The following is a 20,772-nucleotide window of genomic DNA, read 5'->3' on the forward strand; positions in this document are numbered from 1 at the left end:
TCCCCAAATTCTATTTTCCAACAAATGGAACATTGACAAGAGCCAAAACTAATCTTGGAAACATGCTAATATCGCCACAGTCCTAAGGGTACCAATCACCTTGCAGTCTGTTCAGTGTAAATCTGTGATCTTTTTGCCAAACACGGTATAATTATCCAGACTTCTGCAAACAAAAATATAGTACACACCATAAAAACCATGTCTTATTAGCACTTGTTTTCAACCAGCAAACAAATCCCCACTGTGTCCCCCTGCATCTTGTACAAAGTAATGCCATTCTTGAATCTCTTCAGCTATGCAACAGCATAGCAATCCTGAACAATACCAGTTCAAGAGTTTTGTCATCTCAAAATGTATGCACAGGTATATTTATGGCACTCCTCTCATTTTTGTTTTTCTCTGTACCTATTCTAATAGTGTATAAACTAACATCATGCCAGTGAGCACTATGTAAAATTGTTGATTTCTCTCTGCACTACCATGCATCTCAAATAAAGTCTAATTAACCTGAACTGTACCAAATTTTATTTCATCAAAATTCACTCAATTGAGAATTGTTTTTCTTTGATATATTCTATTCTGTATAACCTGTAATATATGTGGAGCTTTTCTTCCTGGGCCTCCATTGAAAAAGGGTACTAGTCCAGTCAAGACTTCCCCGGTAAACAAAAATAAAATAAATAAATTACTGTGGTATAAAAAAGAGTAGCATTGAGGGCTAAAATCAAGAAGTGAATCTAGAGGTGCTAGAAGATGCTGATTGCTTGGGGGAGGGGTGGAAGTCTGTAGGGACTTTTAGTGACCTGAAAAGGGCATTTTTTACACTTTTTACTATGATAAAAGCATACAGGATATGCATTATATATACTATAAATTGGAATTGCATTAAAAATAATTTTACATAAATTTAATATCAAAATTATAAATGAAGCTACTTCCTTTCTTTACTCCTATCCAAAGTCTGAATGGGATGAATGCTCAAACCTGGAGTATACTTTCCTAAATTCCCATCTTCAACTGGAGTACACAGACAAAAAAAATATCAATTCTCTCTTATTCTGGGCTAACAGGATCTTCCTATTCTCTCAATACTCATTAGAAATGACTGGTAAAGATATCTTACTGTCTCAGCTAAAATGTGGTCTCACTCTGACTGCTGCAGCCTCTAAATGAGCTGTACGAGTAAGCACCATTCGAACCATCTCAAACATCATGTGCTATTTCTTCAGTCTCCTCAAGCAATGAACACCACTGCAAAACAACCGACAAAGTTAACTGGCTGCCTGTGAAACAATGTACTGACTTACTATTTGGCTCTGAAGCTATTTAAACTTATGAAGAATGGGACCTTCCCCCTACTAGCCTCCAGACTGTTCAGAGATGCACCACCATACAACCTTAAAAAATCTTAACCACTCAAGTCCTCTCCTCCAAACCACCCAATCAAGAATTCAGTGCACAGACCATGCTTTCTCAGTCCTTGATCCCAAACTGTGGGAATGCCCCCTCCATTTTTTTTCTTAAAGATCATTCCTCTTACCCCCATTTTCTGATAAAAATAAAAGCATGTTACAAGACTCTGTGTGTTTGCATGTGTGAGCTCACACGTGTGTGTGTGTAAGTTGAAGCCTACAGCCAAAGACAGCCTTAGATGAACTGGCACCCCAGGTGAAGAGTTCCACGGTACCCCAATTTGTCACTGCCCCGCCACCCACATAACTCAGTGCCTCCTCACACCCTCATTCTGGCCTATCCACACCATCCAGATTACTTTTTTTTCCCTCTTTTCTCACGGTTTGTTTTAGTTCTCAGTCTGTTCCCTGCATTATTCATTTAACATATCCCAGCTAGGCATAACTGTGGAGGAAATAACCACATTAAGCCAAGCCATGGGAGGTCCTAAGTACATTTAATGTTTTTTTTTAAACAACCTGTTTTCATCCACTGATGCCCTGAAAAAGTCCTGATTAAGGAAACAAACTTGGTTTTATTCTTCATATCTACTTTTTTCTGTATCATTTCAACACATTACAAGTGATATGGACTGCACTGTAATAACTGTGGAGGAAGAAAGTGAATTAAGTCAATGGTCTGGGGCCTACTAAGCCCCCCCAAAGCCATGGGGTTCTAGATGTTCCTAGTAACATTTAAAAGTTTTTAAAGAATCTTTTTTTCATCCAAAGTTGGCCTGAACAAAAATCCTGCCCAGGGAAAGACATTCAGTGTCATTCTTCAGTTTTGCTTTTTTTCTACAGCCTTTCAATGCTATCTAACTCACCAAGACTGCACTGTAATAAATGAAGAAAAAAACTGAATTACACTGGGAATCTCAGGTCTGCTATGCCAGGTCTATATTACCTAATCGAAATGGCTAATTATTGAATGCCAGTTTCATTGACCACTAAATATCGAGCTCCCATTTACGCCAATTCATCAATTTTTTTCCTAGGGAAAAAAATAGCTTGGCCGTCATCGTGAATTTGCCCTTTTCCCCACTGTAGTGTGATCTCGGAGTTGGTATATTTAGTTAGGGGATATGTGGGGGGCAAACCTCCCCACTTTACAATGTTTGAAGTGATGTGTTGTTTCTGGTTGGCCCACAGATTTTTTTTCCCTAGGAAAAAAAAATCGGTGAATTGGCCATTCGCATAAATGGTAGTTCAATATTTAGTGGTTGATATGGCATTCTATGTTTAGCCATTTCGATTAGGTGATATAGACCCCACTAGGCCCCAAAAAGCCATGAAGGTTATAGACACTGCAGGTACATTTTAGACATTTTTCCCAACATTTTGATCAAATGATGGCCTCAACGAAAATCACGAGCAAGGAAAGCATGTCAGTGTTACTTTTGAACCATGCTTCAAGGAAAGCATGTCAGTGTTACTTTTGAACCATGCCTCAAGGAAAGCATGTCAGTGTTACTTTTGAACCATGCTTCAAGGAAAGCATGTCAGTGTTACTTTTGAACCATGCTTCAAGGAAAGCATGTCAGTGTTATTTTTGAACCATGCTTCAAGGAAAGCATGTCAGTGTTACTTTTGAACCATGCTTCAAGGAAAGCATGTCAGTGTTACTTTTGAACCATGCTTCAAGGAAAGCATGTCAGTGTTACTTTTGAACCATGCTTCAAGGAAAGCATGTCAGTGTTACTTTTGAACCATGCTTCAAGGAAAGCATGTCAGTGTTACTTTTGAACCATGCTTCAAGGAAAGCATGTCGGTGTTACTTTGAACCATGCTTCAAGGAAAGCATGTCGGTGTTACTTTTGAACCATGCTTCAAGGAAAGCATGTCGGTGTTACTTTTGAACCATGCTTCAAGGAAAGCATGTCGGTGTTACTTTTGAACCATGCTTCAAGGAAAGCATGTCGGTGTTACTTTTGAACCATGCTTCAAGGAAAGCATGTCAGTGTTATTTTGAACCATGCTTCAAGGAAAGCATGTCAGTGTTACTTTTGAACCATGCTTCAAGGAAAGCATGTCAGTGTTACTTTTGAACCATGCTTCAAGGAAAGCATGTCAGTGTTACTTTTGAACCATGCTTCAAGGAAAGCATGTCAGTGTTACTTGAACCATGCTTCAAGGAAAGCATGTCAGTGTTACTTTTTGAACCATGCTTCAAGGAAAGCATGTCAGTGTTACTTTTGAACCATGCTTCAAGGAAAGCATGTCAGTGTTACTTTTGAACCATGCTTCAAGGAAAGCATGTCAGTGTTACTTTTGAACCATGCTTCAAGGAAAGCATGTCAGTGTTACTTTTGAACCATGCTTCAAGGAAAGCATGTCAGTGTTACTTTTGAACCATGCTTCAAGGAAAGCATGTCAGTGTTACTTTTGAACCATGCTTCAAGGAAAGCATGTCAGTGTTATTTTGAACCATGCTTCAAGGAAAGCATGTCAGTGTTACTTTTGAACCATGCTTCAAGGAAAGCATGTCAGTGTTACTTTTGAACCATGCTTCAAGGAAAGCATGTCAGTGTTACTTTTGAACCATGCTTCAAGGAAAGCATGTCAGTGTTACTTGAACCATGCTTCAAGGAAAGCATGTCAGTGTTACTTTTGAACCATGCTTCAAGGAAAGCATGTCAGTGTTACTTTTGAACCATGCTTCAAGGAAAGCATGTCAGTGTTACTTTTGAACCATGCTTCAAGGAAAGCATGTCAGTGTTACTTTTGAACCATGCTTCAAGGAAAGCATGTCAGTGTTACTTTTGAACCATGCTTCAAGGAAAGCATGTCAGTGTTACTTTTGAACCATGCTTCAAGGAAAGCATGTCAGTGTTACTTTGAACCATGCTTCAAGGAAAGCATGTCAGTGTTACTTTTGAACCATGCTTCAAGGAAAGCATGTCAGTGTTACTTTTGAACCATGCTTCAAGGAAAGCATGTCAGTGTTACTTTTGAACCATGCTTCAAGGAAAGCATGTCAGTGTTACTTTTGAACCATGCTTCAAGGAAAGCATGTCAGTGTTACTTTTGAACCATGCTTCAAGGAAAGCATGTCAGTGTTACTTTGAACCATGCTTCAAGGAAAGCATGTCAGTGTTACACGAACCATGCTTCAAGGAAAGCATGTCAGTGTTACTTTGAACCATGCTTCAAGGAAAGCATGTCAGTGTTACTTTTGAACCATGCTTCAAGGAAAGCATGTCAGTGTTACTTTGAACCATGCTTCAAGGAAAGCATGTCAGTGTTACTTTTGAACCATGCTTCAAGGAAAGCATGTCAGTGTTACTTTTGAACCATGCTTCAAGGAAAGCATGTCAGTGTTACTTTGAACCATGCTTCAAGGAAAGCATGTCAGTGTTACTTTTGAACCATGCCTCAAGGAAAGCATGTCAGTGTTACTTTTGAACCATGCTTCAAGGAAAGCATGTCAGTGTTACTTTTGAACCATGCTTCAAGGAAAGCATGTCAGTGTTACTTTTGAACCATGCTTCAAGGAAAGCATGTCAGTGTTACTTTTGAACCATGCCTCAAGGAAAGCATGTCAGTGTTACTTTTGAACCATGCTTCAAGGAAAGCATGTCAGTGTTACTTTTGAACCATGCTTCAAGGAAAGCATGTCAGTGTTACTTTTGAACCATGCTTTTTCCTGCAGCTTTCAAAAGATCTGAAGTGACCAAGACTGCACTTAGAGGAAATCACTGCATTAAGTGGCGCATCAGGTGGCCACTAGGGGACCAAAAGCCATAGGAGTTCTAGATGTTTTGAGCTGCATTTTAGAGCTTTTTTTCCCCAATGTTTTGATGGAACAGTGGCAAAATGCAAGAAAAGAGTCTTTTTATTCCCCCCAAAAATAAATAAATTGTGTCCATGGCTTAATGCTCCAGACTAACAAATTAACAGTTCACAATAAACTGAGAAGACAAATGTTTGTAAGGATACATAACTCACATATAAGAATAGTAACCTGTCTCTCTACCCTCCTCTCCCCAAAAATAAATAAATAAAAACAGTCACCTTCTGTGTGCCCCCCCCTCTGGTGTTAGACTGGGATGAAAGTGAAGGCACACATGTCCAAAGTCATTCAGATTTCAAATTGTTATTGTCATACATATATAGAGCATGCCTCCTTACCCCTACCCCCCAAAGACAGCCACAGTCTTTGTTCCTCTCTGTCAGACACGAATGAAACTGGAAAAAAAAGACAAACATAACAAAAGCAGCGTGCCTACTTATACTCCCACAAAGGATAACCACTTGTATACAGATATGGTGTCGGTGTAGAAAGTGAAAAAATGATCACAACGTTAGCAACGTGTTAATTCCAGACTGCACACACTGCTCCTATACAAACGACGGTGACCCTCTGTCCATATCACTGACGTTTGTGAGGGAACTTAAAGGAATAATGACCACACTGTTCACACCCCAACAAACTATACTGACCTGTGCACACAGTTTGGTTTGAGAAGAAAATTAAAGAAATAAGCGTATTGTCTCAAACCTTCCCAACAGAAACTACAGTGACCTTCTGTGCACACCTCTTATAAGGGGCCTACTTCACTTACCCGAACGGCCACATCACTGACTTGAAAGGACCAACAAACCAGAAAACTGACATCCGGAACACTGACATTCACTCGAGGCAAGTAACCTCTCGGCCATCCTGCTGAATTTTGCCCCGTACCCCCACAGTAGTGCGATCTCAGGGTTGGTACATTTAGTTAGGGGGTGGGTTTACTTTTGTTAGTCATTTTTTTTTCAGGATGGCCAAGCAGTTACTTTACCTCAAGTCAAATGTTGGTGTTCCGGATGCCGGTCTTCCAGTTTGTCGGTTCTTTCGTCTCAGCAAAGTGAAAGTCGGGGATGTGGCCATTCGGGTAAGTGAAGTAGATCCCTTATAAGGGATGTTTTTAGATTAGGTGATGTTCAGGACATAGGCCACTACTATACACTTGTGTCAAAATCCACTTGTACAGCTTGGAGTGTGGGGCCATTGTGCCCCCAGAAGCTCGGAAGGTCTGGATAATCTACGATGAATGTTGAATGTCTACTTAAATTCTATGCTGCTCCCTATTCAAAGCAATAGGTACCCTATCAAACAACAGAAATGCACAAGTGACACTTCTTGGCTTACCTCAGCAACTACTTCAGCAAAGGGGTTCTGCATGGAAACTCTGGGAAGACAAACTCATTCACTGACAAGAAGTACTTAACTTTGAGGTACTGTTAAAATACTATAAATATGCAGACATATAATCTCATATCTTTGACAAAAAGATATTTTGTCCAAAGTTATAATGGCCTAAATATAGTGAATATTAGACGAAAACAGTAGCTTTGGGCATAACCCCCTATATACACTTACTCTATATCTCTACCTGACTAAGCCAACCTGCTTAAAGATTAATTTACTACTAATTTGTCCAAGCCTCCACCCCTTCCTGCACACCTCCATAACATTTAGTCACCTGGCATTAGCCTACTAAAAATTCCTATATTTTACTTCAAAACTATTTCATCTGGGGGAGTAAATTATCTAGTAAAAGTAAAGGATTCCACCCCTTTACAGTAAATGTAACCTTCATCCCAAATTCCTGAAAAGGCAACCACTTACATTTCCTTATCTCCTCACTTATCTAACCTCTCTCTTACCACAAAAGCCGTAACCCAATCACTGGAAAATTTCCAAAATTGACCCTGCTCTTAAAGCCAGCTCTTCCTCATCACCTGAACACTACTGTCCCATTCCAGGTGTTCCATTATTCCCTAGGGTTCTTGAAAAGCTGGTTTAAAGCAAGCCTACTCATATTTGTGGCTGCTATATAGTAACTCCAAACATGAGTTTTGAACTGGATTATATGCTTTTTACAGCCTTATTTTAAATTGCAAACTACAATAATTCAGACATGGATAGTGGACTTTAGGCAGAAAGACTTTTTATTGACCTTAGGTGAGCATTTCACTGGGTTAGTCTTTCTCTATTACTTGACAACAGTACGATTTATCCTTTCCAGAAGAAGCCATTAAATGGTTGCATAATTTTACCTTACCTACCTCTCTTCTCCTCCACTGTTTCCTGAGAATGATTTTTAACAGCTAAATTATCACTCAAACAGGCAAATATGCATTTATATAAAAGAAAACAAACCATATTAACATGTTCACAGTTACAAACATTATATATCACACTTTTTTGCACAGCTATCACCAACCCAACACTAAATAAATTTCTCAACTCCTTCCTTCCCTTAAACCTCACTCCTCCTCCAAAACATTATTCTACATGTATTGTTCTCACAATTTCCATTTTTCTATGCAATCTGCTCCTAGCCTTTTCTAAAGATCCCACTTTCAGTTATTTTATCTGTTATAATATGCAGTTCTTCAAATACATTTGGTTTAGACTTTGATTTCCATTTTCAGTAACTGCTTTTTTTGACAGCCACCAGAAATAAACTTAGCAAGGCCTTACCATGTCTAGGCAACACAGATCCTGTATCCTAGCTCAAAAAATAATTTCATTAGTTAAACCCATTTGCTCACCCAATATTTCTGACAGAATACGCTGTAGGGAATTTTTGAAGTGTGCCAACTTAATACACTACAAAATCATACGTTCCCAGTTACCTCTTCTTTCGCATCACACCCCTGACATTTGCCATCTATATGAGGAAAACTTCTTTGGGGTCTGCTTGGGGTATAAAATACCTAAGCAAACACTTCCAAGCAAAGATCCTTAATCTTCTACACTTTGTTGCATACTTGGGAGCCATACATATGTCCTCCCTTTTTTCCTTGTGAATTGCTTATCCAATCTTTTCCTAATCTTTTTTAACTTTGTCTGATTAATTCCTATAGTTATCATGTAATATTTTATATGCACTACTAATTAACCCTTGTTTAACAGCAGCTTCTGTTCCAGATTCAACTTAAAACTCTGCAAGAGAGGTCTTTTACTTTGGATTCCCCTATCCCTTTCTCTCTGCCTATACTCTGACATCAGTCCCTGACAGTTAAGGCAGTCTCTATCCTGAAGTCCAAATGTCTTCTTGACCTCTTTCCTTTCTTTTACCCTTCCATCTCTAGTTATTTGCTCCTAATACCTTGGTTTGTTTGCCAGTTTTCACCAGTAAATTCCAGCCCCCTCTTGCCTATTTGCTGCACCCCTAACTGCAGTCATCCTCATGAGCAAATTGGCAAAATCTCCTTTCTCCATTCTCATGTTGGTTTAGTTCTTGGTATACTTTCTGCTACTTTATAAATATAATATTCTGTATGGCTGTTACTCTCTAAGGATCTGCATTCCAAATCCCACTCTACTTCTTTCTTGAATGTTTCTCCTGCTTCCTTGTCATCATCATCCCCTTCCAATTTAAATGTTTATTAATATCATTGTCATCACCATCAAATTTTATTTAATTATTTTTTGTACTATTTACTTTTATTAACCAGGTGGTCCCCCCAGGTGCATCCTACTTTCAGGGGAGATATGATGTGGTATCACCCCCCCCCCCCATTTCATCATCATCCCGTTCCATGTTGAACTGTAGCTTTCTGCTTGTGTTATATATATATATATATATATATATATATATATATATATATATATATATATATATATGAGCCTTAACTGTGTAGCTCTAAAATATTCATTCAAATCAGGTAATCCTAAACACCTTGTTCATTTGGAAGGATCAACTTATCCCACTCGACCCTTGCCCTCTTCCCCTCCCAGATAAAGTCCTTCAACTCTATTAATTATGGTCCATAACTTCTGCTTTGGTTGATGTATGCCTGGCCAGTATAAAACCACGAGAGATTAAAAACATTTTTCACTGCTTGTACCTTGCTATCCATTAACAGCAGCTTCCAGTTTCTCACTCTTTGTATTATCTGTTGTTTAGTCTTTTCCTACACATCTTACTGTATTATGTCCCTACAAATAGGAGTATTGCTAGATAAATTCATGTGTGGGTACACAGTTTACAGTTATAGCCTTTGTTTTATCTTCATTAAGTTTGTATCCTGAAAAGACTTCAGACTGTTTAAGATCTTTCACAACACTGAGATGTCCTTTTCTGGTTTTATCAAGTCCAAAACACTATCTGCAAATAAAGCCAAGTTTTCTTGATTAATATACAAATTACATCACTGAATTTCTGAGTTCCCTATTTTCTTTGCCAATGGCTCTAAATATAAAGCAAATACAGGGGAAAGAGGACACCCTTGCCTTGTTCATCTGTTCAGATGAAAGTTGTCAAAGAGGAACTCTCCTACTTTAAGTGTTGCCTCCGATTCATCATATATCTTATTGTATTAGGGAATTCAAATGCTTCCACTTCCCAACTCATAAAATCACAGTTTACACTGTCAAATGCTTTCTCTGCATAAAGAACCACTACTTTCTTAGACTCTACTTCCCTCTAGATCATCATTGTTCTAGTAATGTTGTCAAATGTTTGCCTCCCCTACACAAAGCCACACTGATCCACATTTTTCAATGTTTGCAATACCGCTGACATGTTTTTAAAAATCATGGTTTAAAAATGAAATGGACCAATATGAAGCTGGGCCTGATGGGGCTTTACAGTCTTTCAGTAATCCAGCCACCACAGCTTGCTTCCAGTATGTTGGTGCTTCCCCTCCTTTTAAAATACTCAAACAAAACCTTTGAGATACTTATCACTTTCCTCCCTCCTAATTTCCAAATTTCCACAGGAATACCATCTATTCCTGAAGACTTGCCAGCAGACTGATTTGCATGTAACCATTTTTAGCTCATCGTGTCTTAACTAATTGTTGAGCCTTATCTACCTCTAACCTCGGCATACTTAAGTCTCCAATAAATATTTACATCTGTGCTCTTTCTTGATTTCCACATTTCTTTGCTTTATACACATTTTCAAAAAAATTCCAAAATATCTTTAATACCGTTACAAGATCTCTGGTTATTTTTCTTGCTACAGGCTCCCTAACTTTGGCAACAATCCATTCTACATTCTATTGCCTAAAATGTTGTGCTAAAAGTTTTTGTGCTCTGATGTTATTAGCAAAAACCAGTTGCTTAATAGCAATCTTTCTAAACTCATGCATATTACGCAGATACTCCCTTATTTTCTCTTTAGCACTCTGTAGCTGCACCTCTTTGTTCTGTGAGATTCCTCTTGTTCTGCCATACTTTAACCTTTGTCATCCCCTCTAAATAATTCCTGTTACTTCTTAACCATATCTCTATTTTTTCTCTACAGTATTTTAAATTCCATTTTTATTTTATCCCACTCATTAAATATAACTTCTGAAGAAATTTCCATCTTCCTTAAATACTCTCAGATAATTTCCACTATCAATTCCTTAAATTTCTCTCTGTTCAACAGGCAGGTGGAGCAGTGCCAATGCCTAATTTTTGCTTAATTTCCCTGCATTTTTACCTTAGCTGTTATTGGTGTATGATGTGAAATACTTATTAAATGCACATGTCCTGTGAAATTTATGTCTACTCTCGCCCAGTTATTGTACCTTGGGGAGTAATATGTAAATTCGATTAAAGTTCCTACTACTGAATTTATGTCTGCCATACCAAATATTTTTAAAACTTCCTTCAGACAGCTACCTTCTTTTGTCATATTTTCCCTTCTATATCCGCCAGATACATCCTCACTGTTGCCAGTCAAATTCACATCCCACCTACAAGTAATATTCCCTGCTGAAAGCGGATTTCTCACAAAATTTTAGCTCCATAACAGTAGTTTTAGGTGGAATACTGATGCATGCCAGTGTAATCCTCCCTTGCCAGTACCCCTTACTACTACAAATCTACCATTATCTCCCCCCTTTCTATCTCTACTGGAGTTCTTCTGCTGAATATTCATCTTGAAAATCCTTTCTTTATAAAATTCACATGCTCACTTCTTTCTAAATGTGTCTCCAGTAGCATTGCTATTTGCAATCTGCGTTTCTTAACATAAATCAATACTCTTACTTTTTTGTCTAAACCTGTGGGGCCATTCAGGTTCTAAAATAATATGACTAGTGTAGCCATTATGGTAAGAAGTTATTATTCCAGACTTCCAAGATGGCTGCATACTGAGTAACAGCTTAATTCTGGTTCTCCCAGTGTAAAATCAGAAACTCAGCAGAAAAGGCAGTACACTTTTGTGTTTAAGGCTAAATTACAGTAACTGGCTAGTAAGTGTACTGCCTGGATGCCAGGAAAAAAGAAATGCAGAGGACCTGGAAAAAAATTAGCTACAAAAAAAGTTTGGAAGAAACACTCACCAGGGAAAGATCTGCAGTTGTTCAGCAAAAAGAAATGCAACCTCCAGACATGACTTCCAGTAACCTACAGGAAGATACAAGACAACTGCCCAAAGACCTGGTTAAAACAAACAAAACATTGATGGAGTATATCAACATAAACAACAAAAGGCTGGCAAAAATGGAAGAAGCTTTAAACAGATATTCAAATCGGAGACTAAAACAAAGAAAATGCTGGCTGAATAGAAGACTGCTCAGGGAGAGATGTTTCAAAAATAATGGCATTAGAGGACACAGCATGTAGGGAAAACCTGAGATTTTCAGCTATACCAGAGAAGCTGGAAGGAACAGACTAATTTTATGAAAGCACAAATAATCAGCTGGACAGGGATTCCACAGCAGAAGTTGTTAGTTGAAAGGGCACATTGTGTGCATGCTCCAAACCTGGCTATGAGAAAACAACCTAGACCTTTAATAGTAAAGATGCAATCCTACCAGCAGAAGGAATTGATTCTGACAAAACTGTGGCAGAAGGACAAAGTACTAAAAGTGAGAGACAGCAGAGTCTTTGTGAAGAAAGACAGAAGAGGAGTAAATCTGTTCCACTATTCAGGGAATGCCAAGACGCAAGTGTGAGATTCAAACTGCTGTACCCAGCTGTCTTAAAGGTATCAAAATTTATTGTATATCAAGAGTTTTTTTTAACAACCAATAAAAAGCTCCAGTTTTAATTGACTCCATTAAAACAAATACACTCCACCTTCAATTAATTAGTAGTTGTATAACCCTTTAATTTCCTGTCTTTCAAAAAACACAATATTAATATGTTCATTCAAACCAGGTAAAGCATCAGCCTTTAATTTTATTTGCCAATGAATGTCTCTTTTCTCTGTCTTGTTTTTAAAATCACCCTCCCTCTTGTCCGGGTAGACATGTTACAAGACTGCAATGTAAAACTTTTTATATTTTCCACACAACGTGGTGTGCTTAAACAATGCATCGTTGTTATCCTTAGTCTTAACTGCATATAAATGGCCTTTTTATCCTGTCACAAAGACACCTAGTCATCCATACCCATATAAAAACAATCACATCCCGAACAAATCTCAATGTAAACTACTCCCTCGGATCAACAATAAAACCTTCCATTGGGTTTAACTGTAAAGGCTAAATATGGCACTACTAAAGAGGGACCATCATAAATAAATCTACAAATAGAACAATCAGAACCTTTGTAAGTCCCCCTACCTTTGTCTGTACCAGACGGTATTACCTTGGTGTCATCTTTCCCTAACAAGTGTTAAAACATCTTTTTATACACAAACAATGGACGCTAACCCAAAATCTCAACTAAATCTTTACTCCCACTAATAATTTTCCATTTTTTTTCTATTAAATGTCAAATTCCTACAGTATCTACTGACATATCAAATTCACACCAAGACAAATTGTTTACCATGGTTTTGGTTAGAAATTCCATTCTGGACATCTGCCTCATCGACATACGATTAAAACTAAAGATAACAACAATGCATTGTTTCAGCACACCATGGTGAGTGAAAAATATAAAAAGTTTTACTTTGCAGTCTTGGAACAAGTCTACCTGGATAGGAGGGGTGATTTAAAAAAAAAAAAACAGGTAGAGAAGAGAGGCTCATTGGCAAAATAAAGTTAAAGGCTGATGACTTACTTGGTTTGAATACACACATTAATATTAGGTGTTTGCTGAAAGAGAGAAAATTAAAGGATTATACAACTATTAATTCAAGGTGGAATGTATTTGTTTTAATTGAATCAATTAAAACTGGAGGCTTATTATTGATTGTTAAACTCTTGAATATATTATTATGAAACTGTTTTAACTTAGTTTTGTATGTGTTCTGATGAAGTTTTACAAAAGTAGACATTAAAAGAAACTACGCTAACCTTACTTCTTCTGAGTTCTTTGTGCCTTTACGTGTTGCCATTATTATTGTCTTTAAGGTATTCTTCCCTGGAGGGACAAAATCATTTTTTTATGAAATACATGCTAAGGAGGAAATACAAAAATTTGTCCAACAAAAAGTGAGCTGTGAAACAGAAGGAGATTCTGATTCTTGTTCTTCTGGTAAATAAAGATCAGAGAGAGACTGTACCTGTGAAACCTTTCCAATGTTTCAAAGAAAAATGTTGGTGAGAAGGAAGGAGGCACAAGAGTTGACTCGAGGAACTGAGAGTATGCTGGAAATGAAGCAGAGACATGACTTAGGAGATGTGATGAACAGTAATAAAACCAGTAACAATGTGGTATTACAATGCAATAATTATATTTGTGAAATAAGACGGAGGAAGAAAAATCTGGAAATATTGACTTTTCAGAATTTGTTGGACTTTTAGGGTACTCTAAAGCATATGCCCTACTTCATGTCACTGATGTTCAGAAAATGCTTTGAGGAGGGGAAGACAAGGGAGAAAGTTAATTGTAAGTAAAGAATTTTTCTCCTTAACAGTACTGTTTTCGTAGTGTATGGTTTTTTTGCATGCTATAAAGTTTTCTCAGTTATTTTTAAGTGCAACAGTCACTGTAAACAGGTGGTGGTGTTTTTTTTTCTTTCTCCCTTCTCTCTTTCTTCTTGTTCAGCTTTAAGAAATGTAGGCACTGCAAAGTAAAAAAGAAGCCTGGTTAAAACAGCATGACAAAAGAAAACAATGTGCTTTTTCTCACTCTTCACGGGGAAAAGACTGGAATAAGCACCTTAGATTGACTTAGTAATAAGTTTTAAGAGAAAACAAGTAAATGAAAAAGAATATTGAATATTTTGAGGCTTTTTTCTAGCAAATTAATGTATGATTAGTATCTATTCTGTATCTGGTCCTCATGTCTCCAGGGAAACAATTTTATAAAGAGAAATCAACTGTCTGGTTCTCATGTCTCCATGGAGACAAACTGATGATGATAAATTGGTTACAGTCTGGTGGAGAGTGATTGGCTAGGGGGAAAAAAAGAAAAGAGAAACTGGCTAGGAGATAATGTTCTCTGAAAGCATTCAAGTGTTTCCCGGCTGGGAGAGCTATAAAGATAAGACAAAACCAGTTAGCACTTAGTAGAAGCACAGGCTGCACCATGGATCTTAAGCATGGATAACCTTTCTTTTAGGTTAACTCAAGTCAGTGAGTATGACTGTCAGCTTGGGACAATTGTTCCTATTAGGGGGTAACAATTCAATATTTGAAGATATACATAGTTTTGTGTGTTAGTATTGCGTTAATAGGTTTAGGGGGTATTTTTTGGATGGCTTTCGATAAAACAAAGTTTTGTAAGATGTGACAGACTCAAAAGGATATGACAAGAAACAACTGTATAAAAAGTTCAACCTGGCAAACAGTGTATGCATGTAACACAAATGCCAGAACTAGACATTTAACAACAAAGGTGTTATACATAAAAGGTGGAAATAACTTTTCAATACAATGATGCTTTCTCTAGTGTCTTTAAATGTTAATGGTCTCACAGATAAATACAAAAAAGAAAGAATAGTGAACTATATTAAACCATGTAGAGTGGGAATAGCTATACTACAGGAGATGCACTTGAAAAGAACTAAAAACATGTGAATTCGATAATTTTCAGGATTGTTATTCAGCAGAATTCCTTGAACAGAGGAAAAGAGGAGTACTTATATTAATTGCAAGACGAGCTCCAATAGTGATAGAGGATAAGAAAGATAATGGCAGATTTGTAGTAGTAAGGGGCTACTGGCATGGAAAGAGGATTAAACTGGCATGTATTTATATTCCACCTAAAACTGCTACAATGGAGCTTAAGAAAATTCTGAGAGAAAATCAGTTTTAAGCAAGGAATATTACTTATAGGTGGGGACTGGAATTTGAGATGGAGCAGTGATGATCTGTCTGGGGCACCCTGAAGGGAAAGTATAACAAAAGAGGGTAGATTTTTGAATAAATGCATGAAAATATTTGGCATGGAAGATGTGAATTCAGTAACAGGAGTTCAGAGTGAATTTACATATTATTCCCCAAGACATAAAACCTGAATTAGGTAAGACAGGATTTACATTTCTCAGGAACATGTTTATTTAACTGAAGTTCCTAACATGGACCCAATAACTATTTCAAGATCATGCACCAATAATAACAAATAAAAATGCAGGGTAATGAAATAAAAATGAGGCACTGGCGCTTTCCACCTATATCTTGAAAAGAGAGAAGTTTAAGGAGTGGGAGGTGGAGATTATTTAGGAGCTATTTGAGAGGATAGAAATTTCTTCTGAAAATATAGCTAGGGAGTGAGATAAAATAAAAATAGAGTTTAAAAAAGGGTAGAAACAAAATAAAGGGAGTTATGGTTAAGTAGTAACAATTATTTAGCGGGACTGACAAATGCTAAAATATTGCAGAATAGGGGTAATCTCACAGAACAAGAGGAGGATCAACTGCAGAATGCTAGACAGAAAATAAGGAATTACCTCGATAATATGCAAAAGTTTTGAAAGATTGCTGTTAAGCAACTGTTTTTTGATAACACTAGAGCACAAAACCTTTTAGCACAATGACTCAGGCAACAGAAAGTAGAAAAGGCTATAGCCAAGCTCAGGGAGCCTATAACGATCCTGCAGAGGTATTCAAAATATTTCAAAAATTCTATGAAAATCTATATAAAGCAGAGAAATGTGGAAATCAAGAAAAGATACAAATGGAAATGTTTATGGAAGAATTTAATATATCAAGGTTAGGGGTCAATGAGGCTCAATTACTAATGGTTAGGATAGGAGGAGGAGAGGAGATAAAAATTGTGATATATAACCAAGCTACAGGAAAGTCCCCAGGAATAAATGACACTCCTGTGGAAGTTTGGAAGCTAGGAAGGGAAAAATTGATAAAGATTTATAAAGTTTGTTTAACAGTATTTTAAGAAGAGGAGAAGTACCAACATCCTGGAAGAAAGTGGTAGTAGCTGTACTACCTAAAGAGGGTAAAGATCCATCAGATCCAACTTCATACAGGCCCATTTCAATGCTAAACCATGATTATAAAGTGTTCATGTCTATAATGGCTAAAAGAAAGGCACATATACTGCCAAAATTGATAAGATATGGAACAATGTGGTCTGGCGAAGAGGAAGCACACATCTGACAACATTAACAGAACACTGATGATCCGGAGGGAAGAAGAATGCAAGAAAATACTATTGTTGTTGCTGGGTCTTGATGCAGAGAAAGCATTTGACAGAGTAAGCTGGGAATTTATGAGCAAGACAATGGAAGCATTTGCATATCCTGAATAAGGTTGAATAAGAGGATATATGAGGCATTGGAGGCAAAAATTAAAGTAGGCGGGGTCCTCTCCGATAATTTGTGTTTGAGCAGAAGAACCAGGCAGGGGTATCCTCTTTTTCCTTTATTTGCATTTTATTTAGAACCACTGGCAAAGAAAATAAGGAACTCAGAAATTCAAGAATAAAATTGGAATGGTTGTTAAGAAAAGCTAACTGTTTGCAGAGGATATTATCTTGTATCCAAAAAAGAGACATTACAGCGCTGTGGAACATTCTGAGACAGTTTCAAATCTTTTTGTAATACAAAATTAATAAAGCTAAAACAAAGGCAATAGTGGTAAATTATGTACCCACACATGAATTAGTTCAGCAATATCCATATTTATGAGGACATGATAAAATGTAGTAGTTAGGAGTATGGATTAAAATTATTCTGGTGTGGCAGCTAAGGATATGTGGGAAGAGATTAAACAAAAGATAATATAAAAACTGAGAAAATGGAAGCTTTGTTATATGGAAATGGATAGCAAGATACAAGCAGTTAAACTGTTTTTAGTCCAGTTAGTCTTTTACATAGGTCGGCATATTTTTAATCAATCTGGAGAGAATTTGTGGATAGCAATTAATAAAGAGCTGAAGGATTTTATCTGGGAGGGGAAGATGGCAAGAATCAAGTGAGATAAGCTGATTCTTCCAGAAGAACTGGGTGGACTGGGATTACCCGAATTGAGTGGTATTTCAGAGCTACACAGTTAAGGTTACTATATATAGCACAAGCAGAAAACTAGAATTCAAAGTGGAAACGGATGATGATGAAATAGGGGGAAAGCTCAAGAAACAAGGAGAGACTGGGATTTTGGATGCAGACCTTTAAGGAGAATAACAATAATCATACAGAATAGTACTTCCATAAAGTAGAAGAAAGTATTCTAAGAACTAAACCAACACAGGAATGACAGGAATGTAGAAAGGTGATTCTGTCAATAGGGATGACTGCAGTTAGGGATATAGACAATTGGCAAGAGGGGGCTGGAATTTCTTGAAGAAAACTGGAAAAGGAACCAAGGTATGGGAGCAAATAACTAGAGAGGGAAAGATGATAGAAAGGAAAGATGACAATTTATTTGGACTGCAGATAAGAAATTGCCTTCCCAATCAAGGACTGACATCAGAGTACAGGCAAGCAGAAAGAAATAGGGGGTCCAAAATGAAAGACCAGCACTGATAGAATTTTTAGTAGAAATTAGACGAGAGGCTATCATTTAAAAAGGAATAATTAGTAGAGCATATAAAGTATTGCATACCTTTAATAAGCAATCAGAGGAGATTAGAAAGGATTGGGAAGAGAGATTGGATAAGCAATTCACAAAAGAAAAAGAAGAGGATATATGTATGTCTCCTAAACATAATAAAATCTAGAAAAGTTAGGATTTTTGCTTTGAAATGTTTACAAAAATATGTTTATACCCAAAGTAGACTCCAGAAAAATTTTCATCAGGTAGGCAGCAAATGTTGGAGGTGTGATGGGAAAGAGGTAATTGGGAACATAATTTCTGGGAGTGCAGTGAGTTGGTGGACCTTAAAGATTCCCTGTGGGATGCACTGTTGGAGATGCTGGGTGGGCAGATTTGTGTGACGAGGGTGATGATTTTTCAGAGCTATGATACAGAATCAGAACTGCCTAGACATGGTAAGGTCTTGCTGTGTCTAATTATGGTGGCTGCCAAAAAAGCAATTATTAGAAAATGGAAATCAAAATCTAAACCAAGCATACTTGAAGTTGTGAATATACTAACACAGATAAAACAACTGGAATTGAGATATTTTGAAAAGGGTAACAGCAAACTACATACGAAAAAAAATGGGAATTGTGGGACCGATACATACAGGGGAGGAATGAGGCTTAAAACAAGGCAGGACTTAAATGAGTTATGTAATGTTTGACTGAAAATGATTGTGTAGATTATAAGTGGTGTATAATGTTTGCAACTGGGAGTGTTTCAGTATGGGTTGTGATGTAGAATGCTTGTAACTAGGATTGTCTCAGTGTGGTTTGTTTTCATTTATATATATGCATGTTTGCCTTTGAAATACGTGATGTTTTAATAAAGACGTTTCTTGTTTAAAAAAAAATGGGCAGGAATTAAACATTTTATGTAACACTGCTTATGTTATACGATATATAGCAATATATGTGAAGTATAATGTTTGTAAATGTGAACTTGATAATACGCTTTGATTCCTTTTACAAAAATGCAAATCTGCCTATGTCACAAGTGATAATTCAATAAAGGTGTCTAACCAAAAGATATCATTTCTATCTATTATATTTAACAGCTTCTGTAAATGTCTACTACCAGCTTTTGTGTTACATGCACCCACTAATGTCTGGCAATTTGGTCTTTTATACAGTTTTTTTGTCATCTTCATTTGAACCCATGTCACATTTACAAGACTTTTTGTTTTAATAAAAACTTCAAATAAAAAAAAAAATAAAACACCCAAAGTGCACCCCATAACATATTAGCTTAAAACAAACACACAAAACTATGTACACCTTCAAATAATGAAGTTTAACCCTCCTGATAAGCACCGCCGCAAATCGACAGCTGCACTCACAAGCATTAACTAACCTAAAATTAAGTTTACCCATGCTCAGACAGATGTTACAGCCTGTGCTTGTTTAAACTAATTGCTGTATATTCTTGTCTTATATTTATTCCTCTTACAGATGAGAATAACAGCTTATACACTTTCAGAAAATATTAATATTTAGCCTTAAAAAAAGTGTTCTGGCTTTTATTGCCTGCACCTGCAGTCAGCTTGTCTCCATGGAAACAAGAACAAAATGCATGGCTGCCCTTCAAATGCAGACTTCTTAGCACACAGTGAACATTTACTTGGTAAAGAACACATTCATTGTTCTCTTATTTAATTGCTTTCACAAAAAATATACAAGATTAAACGAAGAGTTTTAATCCAGATATTCACCTATGCAAATGTAAGAGAAAAAATGTCAACTCTACATATATTACTAATCCGAGTACTTTTACATTCCATCCCCCACCTCAACAACCCAAGATTACAGCATATTAACATAAGCATGCTTTTGCCCATCATCTCTTTTTCCACACTGTAATACTTACATTTCTTACAAGTAAAACGAAAAAAGGTACTTATTTACTTTATCTTTATCACATACAGCAATAACTGTAAATGCTTTACTATACAACACAATTTATGTCATGACATTTTATATAAATACTGTTAAGAACAAAACTTTTTACTTATTTACTTTCTTCCCTTTTTGTGTCCTTCTAAACATTAATGACATGAAGTGAGGTATATATTTTTCAGTTCCCCATAAGTTTAACAAAGTCAGCAAACATCCAACCTTTCAACTTTTTTTCCGGTAAAGCCATATTTCACAAATGTGACTGATTTTTTTATAATCTCACATTTATTCTCCAAATGCACTGTTGCTGGTCTTCATCCTATTCATGTTCTTCTCCAAACCCCAGACTCCAGTTCAAGTACAAGCTATTCTAGTCGACTTCTGTGCTTTCTCTCTCTCTCTCTGAAGCATTTTCCTTTGGAACACTGGAAAATATTTTACTGGAAAAGTGTCTCTATGAGCTTTATTATCAAGAGAAAGAGAAGCAGAGTCCCACTCTGCTTGATTGCTCACTTTTTGTTGTACAAACTTGTGTATTTCCTCCTTAATCTGTTCTGCATCAAAAATGTTATTTTATTTATTTACATTTGTTTACCAGGTAATGTCCAACTGGGCAA

The 20,772-nt window shown here is 36.8% G+C and overlaps 1 protein-coding gene across 1 annotated transcript in view; it reads left to right on the forward strand.

The window, feature by feature from the left end:
* Positions 1-20,772, forward strand: part of DEF6 (DEF6 guanine nucleotide exchange factor) — a 1,409,598-nt gene that overhangs the window by 1,034,154 nt on the left and 354,672 nt on the right. Inside the window, 2 exon segments of the mRNA XM_044076574.1 lie at positions 5,261-5,280; positions 18,084-18,111. Of these exon segments, the coding sequence (XP_043932509.1) occupies positions 5,261-5,280; positions 18,084-18,111 (48 nt within the window).

This window comes from Protopterus annectens, chromosome 7.part0 (assembly GCF_019279795.1).
Source record: "Protopterus annectens isolate FY-2018-M chromosome 7.part0, PAN1.0, whole genome shotgun sequence".
NCBI classification, from domain to species: Eukaryota; Metazoa; Chordata; order Ceratodontiformes; family Protopteridae; genus Protopterus; species Protopterus annectens.